This window comes from Xyrauchen texanus, chromosome 16, assembly GCF_025860055.1.
Source record: "Xyrauchen texanus isolate HMW12.3.18 chromosome 16, RBS_HiC_50CHRs, whole genome shotgun sequence".
In the NCBI taxonomy this organism is placed as follows: domain Eukaryota; kingdom Metazoa; phylum Chordata; class Actinopteri; order Cypriniformes; family Catostomidae; genus Xyrauchen; species Xyrauchen texanus.
The window spans coordinates 26,284,057-26,304,468 of NC_068291.1; the positions used below are offsets into that span (position 1 = coordinate 26,284,057).

Sequence of the window (20,412 nt, forward strand, 5' to 3'; positions counted from 1 at the left end):
AATCGTCAAAAACCCTGGCGGTGGCTGGCAACTTTTTTTAAAAAAAAAACGCTGGCGGGGAAAGGGTTAAAGAACACATTCGCTGATCCTAACATTGTGATAAAGAACATCCTATTCCGTGATATAATGTTGTTAAAAGGGAAAGGTCACTTTTAAAGCGTCACTAATCTCACCATGGCCACACCAAGCACTTACAGTCTGGATGTTTTAAAAGCCTCCTCGCGGTGAACAATCAACTGGTTTCCAACCATTAGCTAAGTCAGGGCTAAATGTGATGTATAATTGTGTACACAGTAGGCCTATATATAATACTGTTAACAGTTATTTTTAAGTAACCGTTTTGGTGTTCGTTCCGAAGCGCGCGCTATCGTTTGTAGTATCTCCAATCAGCTTATTAGCGCTCGCTATTGTTTGTAATATCTCCAATCAGCTTATTAGCAGGCGCCATCGTTTGTAATATCTCCAATCAGTTTATTAACTGTATCATGACACACATTTTTAATCCACGACAGCTCCTACAACGAAACATTTACCAAAATGAGCGCTAATTGGTTCTCTTGAGCCATCTAAAAATTTCCCAACGCTTGTTAGACTGTTGGACGGCAGAGGGAGCCACTTGAGCAAATTTAATGGAGACTGTGGCAAGTTCTTGGTAGGCTAATAGTCTATTTTTTTTTTATTTGACCAAACTTGATAAATATTTCCCCAACGTGTCTATTCATTATTTGTATTATTAATTGTAAAGCTTTTCTATGGGTATTTTGAAAGTTATTTTGATAAAAATGTGGTAATTCAGTGTGCTACTTTCACATAACCTAACACAAATTTAAGTTAATTTTAAATTAGTAGTAGGCTAATAGTAATGGTAAGTTCAAGTCCTCAATGAAAGTTTTTTACGATGTGATGTGCGTTCAAGTGATTTTAGTCGGACGATCCGTTTGAAATTTCTAATTTCGTTCTCTTTTTCACTTAGGCCTACTAGCGATGGCAGGAAGCTTTTTTAGGACTACACGAGCAAAGCCACACATTAGCTGTGTAATAATGCTTTTTCTATCCATTTTATGCATAAACCAGCTAAATGAGTCTTATCTTCTGGCAGGCTTTTAATCGTCATTCTTCATTAACAGTGCAAAAATGCATCAAAACCGAATTGTCAAAAACATGAAATGAAACAAATTATTTCCAGTTGCAATTTGGTTACACCATGATTCTTTTATGGTGCTTTCAAATCATTTCGGAATTATCTATCGTATTTACGAGTTGAACACGCATGAACGCCACCACAAAATCGTAATTATGAGATTAATCGGGATTTTCTTTGAGCCCGACTTCCCGATTTGTGGGCGTGTCAATATTAGAAACATGGCGGAAGGAAATTATTATTGGTAATAATTCAGTTTTACATGAGGATTTTGACTGTGTTGTTTAGTTTGTATGCATTTTTTTGTACTGTTAATGGAGAATAACGATACAACTTGCTAGAAAATAAGACTAGATTTAGCTGGTTAATGCACGGCAAGCGTTTGCAACAAATACATTTCCCATCATTATATGAGGCCACGCAAAAATGACAAAATAGGTAGAGAACGCATTCATTATACACCTAATGCGTGGCTTTGCTCTTGAACTTTGTTGCATTGGTGATAAAAAAAAGCTTCCTGCCTTCACTAATATAAAAACAAATAAAAATGAAATCACAAAATGGGTTTGTACTTTCCAGCTATAATCACTTGAACGTACATCACATCGTATTTAGAATTTCAGACATCGTAAGTAAGAAATTCCCAAGAGGACTTGAACGCACGATAAAATCATCACGCCCAAAACTCGGAAAGTCAGGGCTCATAGAAATCCAAAGTTTCCCACTTGTATTTCTGACTTTAATGTGGCATTCATGTGCACTTAACTCGTAAATATGATCATTCCGGCATTATTTGAATGGACCATTATTCAGTGTAGCGCCTTATTTCATATTTGAAAGGAATGATAACGAGGCTGTAAGGGATAGGCTTGCAGTCTTTTCAGTGACATTAACTGTAGGCCTAAATGTCCTAGATTACATCTATCTTTCAAAGCTTGTGTTTTCTGGAGTTTTTTGTCTTCTTAAAATAGTTTGGGAAAAATACAAATGTGTCATAAGCGGAACAATCGGACAGTACATGTATTCATCACACCCTCGTTGCCATTTGTGTCAAAATTAAATAATATCTTAATAAGGGCTATGAAAATTATAAATATATTTTTTAAAGGAATTTTGCAGCCATCACCCTTGATCAAAGTCAAAGCTTGACTTCAGATAATTTTAACGTCTGGTTGGTAACTGGGTTTTTATTTGTGCACTAAAGCGCATCGCAACAATCACATCAAAGACAATGAAGCAAAATGGTAACTTGTTTTTCCCTGCTGCATGCTTTAGCAGAGCATAATCAACACACACTGACTTCACACAACTCTTTCGCTCCCCCTCTTTTTCCCTTGCTCTCCATCTCTCTTTTACCCACCCCTCCTTCACTCTCTTTGACTTTCTCTGATACTGGTGGCAGATTGAGAGATCTGAAACACAGCTCTGCTTAGTGCTGGTCCTCAACCCCCCTGGCTGTTTTTCTTGCATATTTTGGCACAGTCTTCTTTTGTGTTAGAGATGAGGGAGATTGTCTGTTATTCAGACACTCAATACTGTATAATTAACAACAGAGACAGAATCACAGACATCAACAACAACACAAACATTAGTACAGCAACATTGTACAGTAAAGTCTTTGCTGATGTGAGCTGGATCTCACCTCTCTTGGTATCTGTGTTTATGAGTTTTGGCATATGTCTCAGTGATCTGAATGAGAATGTAGACTTCCTTTAGTGTGTTTATATGTCAGTGGTCACATCTGACCTCCACTGCACCAGATCTTGGCCCCAACAGTTTCCTCTCTGGCCTTATCATGGCTTCCCTGTGGCTTAATGTCTCTTAATTGAGTCCTCCTCAAGAGTGAGATGTTTTTTGAGATGTCCCCCATGTTCACTTAACATTCATTCCTGGTTCTCACCATCTTGCTGTGGTACTTAATTGGAAGTCCCCAGCGTCTCATAAGATAGACGTCAAACACATATACCACCCCTGGATCTAATCCACCAATTACAGCTGTTGTGACTGCCCGACGTGGGTTAAGCTCTTGGAAATACTTACAGAGGACTCTCTCATTGGCTGGTCGGGCCTCTGGGTCGAGGCAGCGGTCCGTAGAGCTGTGTCTGATGTCTTTTGCATCAGGTGGGATCTGCCTCCGATAAACACAATAGAGACTTCGCTCTTCTGTCCCCATCCAGGCAATCGTAATGGAGTTGCAGGTACGCAGCTTGTTAAAAGACTTAATTTGCAGAGTGGCAGGAAACACTGGTGCTGCTCGGCGGTGGTAAGCTGATGATGCTTGCATTTTGAGACAGAATTTGGACTTGTTTGAATCACCTTTAGAGATTGAAGATGAGGAAGAGCTTTGAACCAATGCCTGAATCTGGAGGCGGTATGATGGGCCACCATGCAACCATATCTGGGCCAGCTGGTGTCCCACCTCCTCAGAAGACAGAACCTGTCCTTTACTGGAAATGGTGACCTTGACTTTACTAGTGCCATTGCAGGTGTGCAGGGTGAGAAGTCCATTCTGTTGCCACCCACGAGGCTTAAACCGGAACAACTGCTCCCCCTTTTGACTGCTTGCATCCCCACTCAGGGTGACCCATTTGACTTGACCCTCTCGTAAGGATGTGACGGCTTGCCGAGCCTCCTTGTGTGTGCGGGCAAAGGTGCCAGTGTAAGCTGCATTTGTGCCATTAACCCTGTCCACCACAAACACATCAAAGTAGTATTGTGTCTCTGGAAGCAGGTCTGATACCGTGCACACACTTTCTACATCCCTGCACACACATCCAGGATCCTCAGGGTTGTCCCACAAAGAGGATGCATGATCCTCAAGGGCATCTGGCTGCTGCCACCACCAGTCTTTAAGTGTTGCCCACACAATCTCTTTGCCTGGTTTTTCTCTCCTCTCTCTTTTCTGTACGTTCTGTCTCTCCTTTCTGATCCCCTCACGAGCAGCGCAAAGACTTTGGTAGTTATGTTTGTGGTTAACTAAGACACAGTATTCATGATATGGCAGACTACCATGGTGACCATCTTTAACAACAACAGATGAACTCGGAGACCAGCTCAAAGTGACACTGGTCATGCCCACCCCCAGAATGTGTACTTTAGGGTCAGATGGCAGCTCTGGGAAAGCACCTGAGGGACCAGGGCCTTCATGGATGTACGCAGACACCTTGGTGTTCTGCTCATTTGATTTCAGCCGCAGGATGTAGATGGATGCTGGTGCATAGACGGGACCGGTGTAGGTGTCTACATCATTGCCGGTGTAAGAGTAAATCCTGACTTCTCTTGCAGATCCTCTCCACCAAACCTCAGGCATGCTCTTTTTTGAGCTCCCTGCAGAAAAGAAGCATTTCAAAAGATGTCTGTTTCAAGATCAAGATTCTTTAACAGACAGCTCTAGTCAAAAGATGGCCTGAAACACATTTGGGCAGCATACGCACACACATACAACCCTGTTTTTCATGCAAACCATCATTACTTTTGTTGGCACACTTTTAGAGAGAACATTTGGTTATCAAAGTGAATAATTTAAAGGTGTAGATGGGGACCCCTGAGTTCACAGTCTAAATTATTTATATGTCATTTTATGACTTTATAATGCTGCTTTGCTTGCTAGACTTACACTTCGTTTCAGAACATGCGCATGATTATGAAAGCGGAGTGCAGAAAATGCAGTCGCCATAAAACACCAAACAACAGTAAGAGAAAATCAAGTCATCAGAATTGTATTGGTATAGTTGGCCCCCAAAAAATTAGATTATCCATAATTTACTCACCCTCATGTTGTTTCAAGCCCATGTGATTTCCTTTCTTTGTGGAACACAGAATATTAGGGACTGACAGCTACAGTCACCACTCAATTTGTATCTTTTTTCCATACAATGAAAGTGACTGAGGCTGCCAGTCTCAAACATTCTGCCTTTTGTGTTCCACAGTCACCAACATGAGGGATTTTCATTTATGGGTGAACAATCCTTTTATGATGCATAATACATACACAAACTACACCAAACCAAGTATTTGCCTATTAGAGATAGTTGTCTATGCATTTTGCAGTAAATTTGTTTTAAATGTACAGTATTTATTTATTCAGCATTTTGCATGAATTACAAATGTCAAAATAAAACATTTATTCATTAAATGTATTTATGACCTTAAACAGTTTTTATTATCATTCGAAACAGGCTCTATTGCATATTCCTCTAGAATGTGCTTGTATGTGTTGTGTTTCTTTGTTTCAGTTTATTTCTCTTTTTCTTTTGCTCTATCAGGGAAACAGCCTGGAGATTTGGAGCTAGATAAGAGGAGAATCTACTGGCCACAGAAGCCCTAAAGCAGCACAACAGCAGTTTTACACCTGCTAATTAAATCAGTGAGCCTCGAGCGACTGCTTCGTTTCTTCATTAGAGTCTCTGGAGGCATGTAACCTTCCGGCCTTTGGATACAAAACCCCTGAGTTGTCTGTTAGCCCTGCTAAGGTCTGTGCCCAGACTCCCCGAACACACATACACACAACTACAGTATGTGTTTGTATGCATACACAAATAGACCTTAAAACAGACAACATCCAATTAAAAAGTGTACATACACACACAAACTCACAGTGTGGTTTCTTAGGGGGTTTATCCTTTAGGGTCCGAACAGCCAAGCTCCATTCGATGGGCACTGCGCAGGGGCTCACAGTAACAGACATCAAATCGGCTCTCTTCTTTAATGTGAAATAAAGTCTGAAACACAGAGGGTATGAATGTATTAGACATTTCAAGGCTTCACAGATAAGTTTTTCTCTAATTGTTCATAAGAACTATCAAATGCAGTTCCATAAATTAAAGGGATAGTTCATCCAAAAATTTAAATTCATTATTCATTATTTTCTCACCCTCATGAATTTCCAAACTCATGTTCTTTATTCCGTGGAACACAAAAATAAATTATGTTAAGCAGTATTTAAGCCTCAGTTACCGAACACTTTCATTGCATCTATTTTCCATTTAATGAGTAAATGGTAACATTCTGCCAAATAGCTCCTTTTATTTTCCAGAGAAAACAAGAAAGTCATATGGGCTTGGAACATCATGAGGGATCAGTAAATGATGACAGAATTTTAATTGTTGGGTTAACTATACCAGTGTAACCAGTGCTCGAATTGAAGGGGGGCTGGAGGGATCCGGAAACCCCCATAAGGCATTAAGTACAAAACAGACTTAGAGGGGTCCTATAGATACTTATATTTTTATAAAAAATAATAATGCTAAATCTAATTAAATTCATGCCGTGGATACAGTAAATTTCGTGAATTAATTATTTACAATCATTTATATGAAGTTTGTTTATAGGCTAGTTATCATGTCTCTTTAAAATGTAAACGCCCCACCCCACATCTAAAGACCGTTAAGCACATGACATCCTTGAAACGACTGCTTGCTTGGCACCGCTCCGGTGAAGCTAACTTTAGCTAAACCTCCACTCGTAGTCGTGAAGAGAAAGCTTCTAACTGACTTTTTTGAGGGGTAATTTTCTCTCTCTCTATATCTTTCTACTATATCAATCCACTTCATGTCGGGGCTTTTGTATTGCTTGCTTAATTTGGAAAAATTTAGTCTTACTCTACCTTGTTTGCCTGCGCTCCTTCCCAGAGCATTAAAGAGCCACATCAGATGCTCCTTAGAGCGTTTGGTGTGCTTTGAAAACACAGCACTGACAATCAGTCTTTGTCTGGCCTTGAATGTTGTAATACTTACTCTCTGTGCACTCATGGCAGGACTCTTCATCTTATGTTTTCCTGGATGTTGTTTGTGTCTCAGATTGGACTTCATATAAGTGTTTTCTACAAGTGCTGTTTCTATTGAAAAAGAGACTTTCCTTGTTTGATTCCTGACTGTTATTTCTAAATTTTCTTACAATATTCACTCCGCTACTTCAGAGTTATATTTTGGAACATCTACATGCATTTTCTACAATGCATGTAGTAGTTCTGCATTGAGAAACATGTTATGTTCGCTTCTCCATTTCAGTTGTGGGCAAAGAGACTGAGTTTATACCAAGCCTGAGTGTGCATTTCAGTTTGAGTTTCATTTCTCATTTGAGATTTTTGTTATCACTGCTTCTGAAGAAATTGTATTCTTACCAGCGATACGTCCTGAGTTCTGTTCTAAACCAAGGAGATGTTTATACTAGCCAGCGAATACTTAGCTATCATGAGTTGACCTTTGAGAATATCCTTTGGACATGCATATGTTAAACTTATGAATCATTCTAAAGACTGTATCCTGTTTGCCCAGTTGTCCTGAACTCTTTGAATAAAGCTCCCACACGGTTCATGCCCAATCTCCTCTCTATAGTATAATTACAGCATGATAGTATTAAATGGGTCCTTTTGAAGTAACTGACTGCTCCTTTATTACTGCTTTCTGAGACATTATGAAAGAATTATTCCCGTTCCACTTCTGAATCTGACAGCGATACCATCCAGTGAGTCAGGAAGCCATCTGGTTACTTTCTTCTGTTTTTGAGACATTTCAATATATTTTGAAGTCGCATGCATTTATGGGTCTTCAAGTGCCTTATATGTAGTCCCTGGTATAGTTGCCCTTTTGGGTCTGCTGCTTTGTCACTCTCTAAATCCAGTATTACTTGTGAGTAAGCCGTTTAAAAGAAGAATAGTATCTTATCTCTCTTTGTTATATAACATTGGACTAAAAATGCATATTTATTCTTTACCAACACACACAATACTTTTTTTTTTTTTTAATGTACACCTGTTTGTAATAAATAGTATATAGTTATGCATATTATGATCATATTATGATCCCCCCCCAAAAAAAGACTGTTAATAACTGGGCACCGCAGAGTAGCGTCACACATATGTGTTACTGCAACAGCCAGTTACGCTAGAAGCTGCCAGATTCTTTCGTGCCGACACCGGCTGCTGGTCAAGCGTCTGTTATTCTATTTGCTCAAACAGTTACTCATACAGTCTGTTAAACCACATAATCAGTTTATTTTATATACATACATCCAACTTATCACTAAAGTACCATGATTAAAAGTTTACAGCTCTTATACGCACAGTCAATTCAACAAACGCAATCTTCCTCTGATGTGTGCTGTCATGTTGGTTTACATTAGTAGGGATTGCCATTCATCAAAAAAACAGCTACTAAAGAGTCTTTTTAAGCACAAAATATGTTTATTTTATGTAACAATCAGCCAACTTGTCACCAAAGTACCACGATAACAGTTTGCAGCTTTGTAAATGCACAACCATCATATCTAAACATGATCTTCCCATGCACACAGCCACATCTGCAGATTAGGTGCAGATGTAGTTTTCATTCTTACAAACAGCAACTCACACTGTTTTTTCAGGCCCATAATACAATTGTTTTCTGAAACAGACAGCCAAGCTATAACAAAAGCTCCACGATAACAGTTTAAAACTTGCATACTCACAGAGAAATCATGCTGATCGAGCATGATTATCCGATGTACGCAGCCAAGTCTTTAGTGCTTGACACACACACACACACACACACACACACACACACACACACACACACACACACACACACACATGTTGTGTTTCCATGTTTTATGGGGACTTTCCATAGACATAATGGTTTTTATACTGTACAAACTTTATATTCTATCCCCTAAACTTAACCCTACCCCTAAACCTAACCCTCACAGAAAACATTCTGCATTTTTACATTTTCAAAAAACATAATTTAGTATGATTTATAAGCTGTTTTCCTCATGGGGACCGACAAAATGTCCCCACAAGGTCAAAAATTTCGGGTTTTACTATCCTTATGGGGACATTTGGTACCCACAAAGTGATAAATACACGCTCACACACGCACACACACACACACACACACACACACACACACACACACACACACACACACACACACATGTTTGGTTTCCATGTTTTATGGGGACTTTCCATAGACATAATGGTTTTTATACTGTACAAACTTTATATTCTATCCCCTAAACCTAACCCTACCCCTAAACCTAACCCTCACAGAAAACTTTCTGCATTTTTACATTTTCAAAAAACATAATTTAGTATGATTTATAAGCTGTTTTCCTCATGGGAACCGGCAAAATGTCCCCACAAGGTCAAAAATTTCAGGTTTTACTATCCTTATGCATATATGGGTCTTCAAGTGCCTTATATGTAGTCCCTGGTATAGTTGTGATAAATACACGCTCACACACACACACACACACACACACACACACACACACACACACACACACACACACACACACACACACACACACACACAATTTCTGAGATGTCAAACAGTGCATATAGGCAAACCTGACTGCTGATATTATTTGTTAATAATTTTTTTACAGCTATAAAAACAAAATAAATAAAACAGAAACAGTACAGCAGACATAACGAATTTGCAGTTTTTATGACAAGAATAAAAAGAAATTATAAAAAAAATACTCGCCTACACTCTAACGGCTGTGCAGTGTCACGTGCAAAAATAACTCACTCCATGGGGCACTGCAGAAGAATTAAGACCCTACTCGTTAAAAGGTTAATGATCTCCTGACACTGCAGCTTGGGTTTTTAACAATTAAAGGGCTCGTAACATAACAAATCAAGTTTTCTTTCTTAATTAATTTATTTTTAAATAAGAAATTTTGTATTATGAAAACATAACTTTCTGACCTGAAAACTTTCTCCCTAGTTCAAAAATACCATGTGTTGATACTATTGTGCAAAAACCGCTCATTCTGTCACAGTGAGGTAATAACAAGGAAAGTATTATAGAGGATTCACACATTCCAAGGAATGCATGAAGTTTATTTAACAATATCCCTGCTCATTTCAGTCTGACTTCAACAGTTTGTGTGGCATATTCCAGTGCAGATTGTTTTATGAATTGGTTAAAATGTAATGCAGGCTTTGCAAAGAGGCTGTTTTTGAAGAATCCATCAATGCAAACTATAACAGCAATCTCATCCCATACCCATGTGTAAGCATATCATGGTTACTCATTTCATATGCAAAGAGGGTGTTTATTTAGAAGTCTTCAAAGCACAGCAACAAAAACGGCTTGTTTAATTTTAATGGTCTAGAAGAAGTAAAAAAAATTTGAAAAAACAATTATGTAAACATTGTACTGTAAGTGGACCTCAGGGAAATGTACAATAATAAAAAAATTATGATATTACCTTTACTTTATTACTTTAAATAAAGAGTCATGTGGGACTACTTGGTTGCTGATTTTTGCACAGGTAGTTCTGCTAATGAAGGAGTGGGGAAACAAAGGCAATGTCTCTAGATTGACTTATCTCTGATAAGCTTCTATCGATCCATCACTGCTGTTTAGATATGCATCTCCACAAACCCTAATGTTTACAGATCACAGATGATGCCAGGTGCACCATCACTATAGCATACTCTGCACAGACAGGAAATACATACACTCCCCCTCTGCGAATAACATCACACTGGGCGGAATCTGGTGAACCTCCCTTGGTGCATTCTGGTAACACCAGCCATTTGGCAACCGCCACTTCCTCTGACCTTGAAACCCTGCTTGTTTGGCTGCCTTCCGTCAGTGGTCTTTGAGATCTGTTCTGCACCTTCAACAGCTTCTCATTATACTATATTATTTCTATGGAAAAATCCCAACATCAGATTTAAGACTCAGCATTTGTTTAATGTAATTTTGATTTCTTATTTGCATGCCACTGGCTCACCGACAGCTCATTATCATAATATTGATTTAATTCTTCTGGTAATCTGGTTTAACTTTGACCTTGATGACAGAAAGGAAGGGGTGCTAGTTTTAGTTTGAGGGATTATTGGCAGTGTACAACTAGTGCTGGCTTTTACCTCTTTCTTTTCAGGAGTGTCTGCCCTTCACCCTTTTAATGTGTTTTAAGTTCGATTTTTCTGTGGATGATAGAGTAACAATCTTGTAATTGATAAATTAATTTGATTTATGATTGGGTTCTCCTGCCCTGTGGCTGTGCATGAGAGACGCCTGCATATACAAACTCGCTGTGTTCTTTTTTCTCTTTCTCCCTTTTTCTCTTTCTCGCACTCAGACTGAAGCCTGATACCACCCCTGTTATGGGTGAGGAAGCAGTTCTCATTGTGTGATTCTCACTGGCTAATGTTGCTAATGGAAAAAGAAAGCTGAAATTTTCGCTGCTTGAATCCAATGAGTTTTATATAGAGGAAACCGGGAAATGTGTGGCGTGATTTTAAGGCCATTAACAAGAATCAATTCGATAAGGAGAGAAATTACCCATCCCTTAAGACCCCATGAAATCTCTCTCCAAGCATGATTTCCATGATTTGCTACTTGCAATTGCTAGTTGGTGGCAGCTGATTTTGAATGGAGTGATGGTAGTGTAGTGGGCTAAAGCATAGAACTAGTAAGCAGAAGGTTGCCGGTTCGACCACCACAGCCACCACCAATGTGTCCATGAGCAAGGCACTTAACTACAGGTTGCTCAAGGGGGATTGTCCCTGTAATATCTGCACTATAATTAGCTTTGGATAAAAGCTCCTGCAAAATGCATAACATTCTCATTCCAGAGTGAATTTTATTGGACAAAATGAGTGAGTGCTAGATTAGTCATCAATATCTTTGGTCTGTTTTTCTCAAAACTGTAAAGACTCAATTTGAAATGTCTCCTTGTTAACCAAACAAGCTAAAATTGTAGTTTTAGTATCTGTGAAGAGGAGGAGGGCATGGCAGGGCCATGATGGAGCAAGGCTTGTGCTGAATCAGCTGATCAGCAGGAGAGCGAGATAAGGGGCAGCCAGAGACGCCGGTTCGAGAGAGAGAGAGAGAGAGAGAGAGATGCATGTGGCCGCGTTGCATGTGTATCTGTGTTTGTTTATGCTTGTTTTAAGTTCATTTATATCATTAAAGTTTAAGTTGACTGTTCAGCCGGTTCCTGCCTCCTCCTTGCCCATTCTTCTACTGTTAGTGGTGCCGAAACCTGGGAGGAAGGAGGGATTTGCTGTCGCGGAGTACTCACCACTGCCATCCGGAGGAACTGCAGCCGTCTGCTGAGAAGGGGAGGAGCGGTTCAATCAGCCAGTGGCCAGAGGACTCGCTGCTATCCGCCGGGGGAGGAGCGAGCTGGCGTCCACCAGAGGGCGGAGGAGCGGTTGAGGACCGGGCGACAGCACGTCCGGGAGCCAGCGAGCAAGTTCTTCTCTCTCTTTTTCTGTGTCTCCACTCGCCCTTTCCCTCTCTCCGCGTGGCCGGGGCTGAATCAGCTGATAAGTGGGAGAGCGAGAAAAGGGGCAGCCGGAGACACCGGTTCGAGAGAGAGAGATGCACATGGGCGCATTGCATATGAGTCTGTGTTTGTTATGTTTGTTTTAAGTTCAAATATGTCTAAGTTTATGTTCTGTTCAGCCAGTTCCCGCCTCCTCCTTGCCCATCCTTATACTCTTACAGCATCCTATCCTTGTCAGGGCGTTTTTTTAGCTGACTCCAAAACAACTCTGTCATGTGGAGCTCACCAAAATAATAACAGGAATGCCACATAAACATAAACAATTGTAATAGAGGGGTTTAGGATGATATCAATGAACTCAACACTATTAGACAGAGTAGATCTATCTCTTACATAATACCTATTCTCTATGTTCCCATGGACTGTGTTTAATCCATTGTTGAGGAAGAATCCCCTAGAGGACAGCTATTAGTTTCCTGTGATTTTTGGATGAGTCTATTCCCTGCTAAGTGATACTGCAGTATTAGTAATCTCTCTGGAGGTCTAGAATGTTGCTTTAAACTCTTCCTGTCTACTCACTAGTCACAACTCCAGTATGGATAGAAGCTGCAAAACACACCCAATCCAAACCTTTTCATTTTGTTTGCACTGTCCTGTTTGTGCTTTCCTGTGATTGGTCCACTTGACTTACTTTAGTTGTGCCTGCCTCTAACTGGTCAGTTTCTTTCATGTCTGCATTACCAGATTTAATGTCTTATTTTTTCTTTTATTTAAAGGTGAAGTGTGTAACTTTTTTTGATGTCAAAATATTTTCTACTATCCCAGTTTATTGTTCATTGACAAATATAAGTAAGCCATTTGTGAGTTTACCTCCCCAAAAAGTATAAATACTGAGCCACCCAGGCTTTATCAAAACATTGATGTTTATATTTTGAGCAGCCTGCTCAGCTCCACCCATCCCTTTCAAGCTCAACCTATAGCCTGAGTTTGGGGTGTGGCTACTTGTAGTAAAGTGTTCAACCAGGAGAATATGAACATCCATGACAAATGTGTCTAGGGTTAAATAAATTAAGCTTCGGCAAATTCGAAGATACAGAGAACTGACATATACACTGGCATCTCATTTACAAGGTGGAGGACTTTGAGGGAATTTTGGAGGTTTTTGGAGATGTCAGACTTGCCGAAGTTGCTTCTTGAAGGTATTGCCACAAAAGTTAGCTCATTACTGTCGAGCTCCAGATAAATTCATAAAATACTCTGAATATGTATTGTTACGCTTACTGTTTATCAGAAGAACCATCCTACCTCATGTGCTGGATCCCCCGCACACCCAGCTGCCGTTCAATCTGACGATGTTATCGGATGACATCATTCCTCTGCCAAGCTTTCTATCCGGTGTTAAATGTTTATTACTTTTCATTTAATATGGCCTATTTATTCAGTGCAAAAGGACCTGATGAGTCCAAGGGTGTTGACAAAGTTATTTTGAAAGCATACTTTATTTTTGTAATTCTGTTTGTTGCCACCAGTAGCACAGAAATTGCCTTTAATAATATACATTTTTTTCTCCCTGAGATGTGTGTGTGTGTCTTTTACCTGCGAGTGCGTCCTTTAGGCAGATGTACTGGTGTGACCTTGTTCTCACCAAGCCATGTTGTGGGGTGTAATGGAACTTCATTTTCAGGTGCGAGGGCAAGGATGGCACCGGGACCAGAAAAGAGGGCCATGGCCAGGCAGAAGCACAAATAGAGAGTCATCTTTATTCAGCACAAATGGCCACTCACCTACACTTGTCTGGAAAACAGAGAATGACATTTTAAAACATGAAAAAATATGTGAGTATACTGTATGAATGGTTTTCGTCTCTTGATAGATATAGAATATTTCTGACTGAAAACCACAAGGGTGACATGATCAAAGAATGGGAATAGAAAATAAAGTTTATTTTTAAATTATTTATAACTCTGAAAACTATACCATTAAAACCCACATTTGGTCCAGATTTACACTGACATCTAAAAAGCACACACATAAAGTATACACACATAAAGTATACAAATGTAATTTTATGCAGCTCCTGTGGTCAGTTCTCCCTGTCATAAGTGCACTGTAGTGAAAAGCTCTGATTTATCTTGTCAGTCAGTCCTATCACCATCCATTTTGGATTAAAAATGTGCAAAACTGCATCTTATGAAAGCTGCATGACAAATGAGGACATCGGGAAGTTTAAAAAGAGCTGACAATTCAGCAAAATTTAGATTTTATCATGTTTTACAAAGAGTAAATTCATATTTAAAACATCCTTGATGTTAGAGTTGAAGATAAAACTGCAAACTGCTTAAATTAAGATTAAAATCTTACAAACCTGTCAAAAATTCAACTTTGAAGTGATTTGTCAAGCCTGAAGTGTTTAACTTAAGATATGCACTCTGTGCTGATGTGGTGATAGATGACAGTGTTGTTATTTATCTCCCAAGGTGCTGACAAACTGGCTTGTGTGTTTCTACTGACATACCGCACAAAGGTTATTCATTATGGCTGACAAGTGAAGAAAAGATCTATCAGTCAATTAGTTGATTCCCACACTCCATCTGTTGTGAGGGCAAGAAGGGAGAGATAGAGGCTGGTGTGGAGATGACGGGAGAAAAAATGCAGGAGAGAAAGTTAGCCTCATCCCAGCTGATGATTCATTGATAGCAGGAAACATTTGCTTTTATTCAGAGAGAATTATTTATATGAGCAAAGAAAATTTGCTATCCATGAACACTCAGGGATCTTTCAGTGCTCTCTGCTTTGACACTCCACACAGAATGCTCACGCTGAGAGACGAGAACAGTCTCGAGTACCTCAGTAATGCATTGCAAACACTCTCATTTGAATATGACTTTATTTATAACAGGCAAATTCAAATTGCATATGCGCTGAAATAGAAAGTTCTTTATTTTCTCTGTTGTTGAATCTGTCTCCTCTCATTATGTACGAATGGCAGGCTGCTTGGTGTTTTTAAAAACGTTTCGAAAAAAGAACAAAACCGACCTAAACTGCACCTGGAGCTAATCCAAACACGGAGCAGAGCGGCTGTTGTGGGGAGTTGAGGAAGTTTGGAGCTCTCAGATGTTCTCGCAGTGTTTATTTGCAGCTGATGAGCCCAGTGATGTGAGTTCACATCCCCGGGGAGAGAGAGGCAGTGATCAAAGCCGTCGTGCTGAAAAGTGGCCCCATAACAACACGCATGGTTGTCGCTCAGGAAACGTTGCACTGTAGATCAGATGACAGGCGCTCTTTCACACCCAATGTCTGCTCTGATTATGACTGCTCAACAGACCCTCATTAGAAACAGAAGATAGGGATGGAGGATGAAGTAGCAGGGGGTGGAAAAGATGCAAGGAAAGTGTGAAGAGAGAGTGAAGGAAAAGGTCCAAGATGAAGACGTGAAAGATTAAGAAATGTGAAAAAAAACAGTGAAGGTGAGAAAAAGAGGATCAGATGGGGAGAAAAGGAGAGATGAGTGATGTAAGGAGGATCCGAACATGGGCGTAGGAGGTGAGAGAGAGAGAGAGAGACAGGAGGAGGAAGGGATGGAAAGAACTGTAGAGGAAAAATGCAAGACTAAATTGACACATGCATATAAATGGAGAGGAATGGAGAGAAAGGATGCAGTAAAAAAAGCTTGATGGCTGGTGATAAAGCATCTATGTGAATCTCTGGAAAACTGCATGTCTGGATCATATTTCACCCCAAAATTGAAAGAAAGAAACAAGAAAGTATATATAGATTTATGGCAATCAAACCTTTATTCATTTTAGTACAAAAAACTCTAAAGTAAAACATCCAGACACTTTAACAGAATATTCTGTGTTCAATACAAGTTAAGTTTCGCCTTGTCCCTCCCTTTCTTTAAAACAGGCCAAAATATGGGTTACCGAGAGTAAGTGAATGGGGCCAATCCGTAAACGTTAAAATAATAACCATTTATAAAGTATAGCCACAAGACATAAACAATGTACCTCACTGTAACCTCGATTTTTGCTTTTTTGTTTTTTTTTTTAAAGAAAAGAAGAAACGACTTGAAAATAATCAAGTGCTGTCGACTGAGGTTAACTGAATCCAGAATATTCCTTTAAAGGAAAATATGCTTAATTGTCATGAAAATAATGAAAAGAAATAATCAACTTTCATTATTTTTAATGCAAAATACAATTTCTTATTTTTTTCCTTGTGATTTTGGCATGAAATATGTCATAGACATATTTTTGTGAGATTCACCCATCCATATGGTCACTAAATCAAGAAATAAAATCACACCCATTTTATTTCTCTCTTTACTGCTCAATCTCTGTGTTTACTGTGTCCAGCAAGCTTGTGTTACTGTACACACTTTCTCTCAATCTGTTCGAGAGCTTGTTGATGGCGTTGGTGGCTGTGGTGTCATGTGACACATGCTCTTTGCAGGGGTCCTGACTACTCCCAGGGGAGCCAGATATAAAGAGAGAAAGAGAAAAAAGGGAGAGGTGGAAAAGAAAGAAGGAAAGACAGAAAAGAACTGCAAACTTGAATGGTACAGAATGGAAACTGAGAACGCATGTAAAGATATGGGCCGTAGGGGGGTAAACAGAGAGAGAGAGAGAGAGAGAGAGAGAGAGAGATGGTGCTCAAACAAGGAGAAAAGGGGTTTAGTGAAAGATTGATGGAGATTATAGAAAGAAAGAGTGGTGAGGACAGACCAGAAATGATTGTAGTCATGTAGTTTACAAGATCTAATACAAGATCGACTTCAACAAGTCTATGAATGTTAATTTCTTGTCTTACTTTTCTGTTCTGTCTCACTCACACTCTCTAAATTTCAGCTCAGAGAAGCAGTACCATCATAGGAATGGGCGATATGTAAAAAATATTTTTGTGATGATCGCCTTAATAAATATTGCGACATACATCGTCAACCCCCCTGCCGAGGGTCGGTGAATTATTTTGCTTTGTTGATTTTGCCTTTTAAATGTAATTTCTAAAGACATTTCTAAATTCAAAGTGCACTTTAAACAAACAAACAAAAAAAGCAATAAAATAACGTAGTGCTCAAAAAATTTTATTCCCCAAATCCAAATATTTACCACCTCCAACAGCTCCATTTGCCATCATGCAAGCATCCATCAATGACAACAGGTGGAAAATTACTAATAGCTTTTAGAGATTAAGAACTAAAGACAATTATAAATGTAAAGACAATAATCAAAATAAATAAGCTTAAAAAATTCCCTTGTGTTCCCAGAACAATGCTGCCAAATGTGTGTTCTTATTGAATTTGTGTTTGTATTGCATTTTGGTAATACGTTTAATTCTGCCAAAAGAAAATTTAATTAAATAACATTTTAGGTTCAAGGTGAATGTGTCTCATATTACTTTATGACTAAACATATAATAAAGTATGTTTCTTCAAGCGTGTGTCTTCGTGACTAACAGCATTTCTTGTCATGAGTCACTCGGAAACGTCTTACAGGTCGCCCGCCTGTTGCGAGTAGATGAGCAAAATTACCCTCGCATGAAATACATTTGGACAAGGAGCTCGCGAACTGGATTCAGCCTTGTTGCATTTGGCGGGTGCTAGTTTCGCACCCTGGCCACTGTTTAATATACAGTATTTGGCGACTTTCCGGATCAATGATTTTGCCATTTCCCAAAATTATAGATCATCGTCTGTTTTTGAGTGTCGCAATCGGCATCAGGATCTTTGTAAGACATTGTCGATATCCGATAACATCGTCCTATTGCCGAGACCTATACCATCATACCTGTTAAGTTACAACACTGCCAAAGCATTGTGATGTCAACATGTTTACAAAATGCTGTAATTATATAATATAACCTAATATAATATGATTATGATATAGTCTTTAAAAGGGAGGGGAGGGGTGTTCTTGCAGCAATGCCATAGAAGAACAATTTTTTAAGAACCTTTTTATAATCTAAATAATTTTGTTTCCACTACACAGAACCTTTTGTGGAATGGGAAGGTTCCACTGATGTTAATTTCTTTTTACTCTTATGATGTTCTTTAAACAAAAGGACAAACATGGAAACCCAAGATTAAAAATTTCAGAAATCAATCTAAATTACACCTTTATTGTAGCCTTTTCTATTATTTTGATTTAGTTTGAGTTTTATCAGTACTATTAGAGGTGTTTCTCAGCCCTGTTCCGTATTTTCCTGAAACTGTACCCCCGTCCCAAACCACAGAGCATCTCGCTGCTGTACTTATGGGCTATTTCGTGGTCAAACAGACAGGGGTAATAGAGAGACACAGCCAGATGGAGAATAACAGCAATACAGACTGAGAGAGAGAGAGAGAGAGAGAGAGAGAGAGAGAGAGAGAGAGAGAGAGAGAGAGGATGATAGCAGTCCCATAATAAAGTAATGTGAAAAAACAGAAAGAAATGTCTACCATACTGCTGACTGAATGACCTGCTATTCATCTGCCACTCTTGTAGTATCTTATAGAATCTCTACTGACATGTAATCACAGATACGCAAACACGCAGTCGTATATCCTTACCTTTGTCAGCGTTTAGGACTTCTCCTCTGTAGAAAGAAAGCAGAAGAGATGCAGAAGTGTAGAAGTAAAGGATCTGATGTCTCCTCCACTTGTTCAGAGTCACAGAACTCCCCTGTCCTGCTAGAGGACAGAGTGAAAGAAAGAAAAAAAGGAAGGCCCTCCCACCCTTCTCCTCTCCTCTTTCTCTCTTATTCTCTCTCTCTTCTCTCGTTTCCTCTCCTTTTCTCTCACCTCTCCCCCGACCCAGATCGGTGCAGTCTGATAACCGAGGCGCTAATCAAACAGACATATGCGCATGTGGAGTGTGTGTTGTCTGTGTGTGAGATAGAGGAAGAATAGATGGATGATGGAGAAAAGGATGGAGAAAAGTGAGAGCTGTCATTGCATGTAGAAGACTGGGAGGTCTCTTGTTAAGAGGGGTGTGTGTCTCTGTGTGTGTCTCTGTAGAGTAAATGCAAAGAGAATTGGGCAGGAGACGTGTGTATGTGTGTGTGTGTGTGTGTGTGTGGGGGGGGTGGTTTGGGTGGTTTACGAGGACATTTTTTTAGGTTACAAACTGGTAATTACAAGGGTATTATGCTATAAATGTGATTTATGAGTACATTTCTAGTGTCCCTATAATTCAAATAGCTTAAAAACATACTAAACTATGTTTTTTGGAAAACTAAAAAATTTTGAAAGTTTTTTGTGAGGGTTAGATTTAGGGTTAGGGGTCGTGTTAGTGGATAGAATCTATAGTTTGTTCAGTATAAATATCATTATGTCTATGGAGTCCTCATAAGGTTAGCTGCACCAACGTGTGTGTGTGTGTGTGTGTGCGTATGTTTGCTGAATATTACATTTGGATGTGTTAATTACATTAGGGGACCTACACTAAACCCAAAGATCATTTTTCATTTATTAACACAGGCGTTAACATGAACTAAAAACGAACAACACTTTTACAGCATTTACAAATCTTGGTTAATTTCCACAAATACAAATACATTTGTTTTACACTGTAAGCTAGTACAAGTTCATTGAACTTAAACATTTTATGGAAACCGATTGCCCTAAAAAAGTTTATTTTTCTGTGGTAAAAAACTTGTGTTGATCTTTGATTTGCCTCAAGTTACACTGATATAAAAAGATGTAAATATTTTAAACTAAAGTAGTCTTTTTGAGACAACAGATAAAGTAACTGAAAAGGCATTTGATGTAAGGAGTGTATACTTGACCTGTTTTGTTCCAATAACGTCAATATAATTTTCTTAAAGGTGCACTCAGAAATGTTTCCTCATTCAAAAAGTTTAACTCCTAAAACTCCTAAATACATGAATTTGTCAATGTATGTAGGAAATCATGAATGTTCACATTAACATGAAGACTACAGTCATATCAGTAACCTTATAAAATATGTTTTATTCTACACGGAGAGGATCCCCACATGGGGGCTGCCATGCTAGAATCACCAGCTGAATACTTTATCTCAGTAACTGTCCTGTTATTTGACATG

At 39.1% G+C, this 20,412-nt stretch overlaps 1 protein-coding gene across 2 annotated transcripts; it reads right to left on the minus strand.

Moving 5' to 3' along the window:
• Positions 1-2,318: 2,318 nt before the first annotated feature.
• LOC127657127 (protein NDNF-like) lies at positions 2,319-19,301 on the minus strand. 2 transcript variants are annotated; one of them, XM_052145784.1, is made up of 4 exons: positions 18,918-19,301; positions 13,967-14,164; positions 5,738-5,862; positions 2,319-4,468 (listed from the first exon to the last, which is right to left on the minus strand). In XM_052145784.1, exons 2-4 carry the CDS (start codon positions 14,125-14,127, stop codon positions 3,018-3,020), a joined length of 1,737 nt encoding a protein of 578 aa, XP_052001744.1. In that variant the 5' UTR covers positions 14,128-14,164; positions 18,918-19,301; the 3' UTR covers positions 2,319-3,017. The 2 variants fall into 2 exon arrangements, with proteins under 2 accessions (XP_052001744.1, XP_052001745.1); XM_052145785.1 differs by lacking the exons at positions 13,967-14,164; positions 18,918-19,301 and adding an exon at positions 12,164-12,182.
• Positions 19,302-20,412: the final 1,111 nt, after the last annotated feature.

Excerpts from the sequence above, each read along its gene's own strand:
- LOC127657127 (XM_052145784.1), bottom strand. The coding sequence starts at position 14,127 with ATGACTCTCTATTTGTGCTTCTGCCTGGCCATGGCCCTCTTTTCTGGT. Across the intron at positions 5,863-13,966 it reads CCTAAAGGACGCACTCGCAG|ACTTTATTTCACATTAAAGA; the intron begins GTAAAAGACACA and ends TCTGTGTTTCAG. Across the intron at positions 4,469-5,737 it reads ACCCCCTAAGAAACCACACT|GGAGCTCAAAAAAGAGCATG; the intron begins GTGAGTTTGTGT and ends TCTTTTCTGCAG.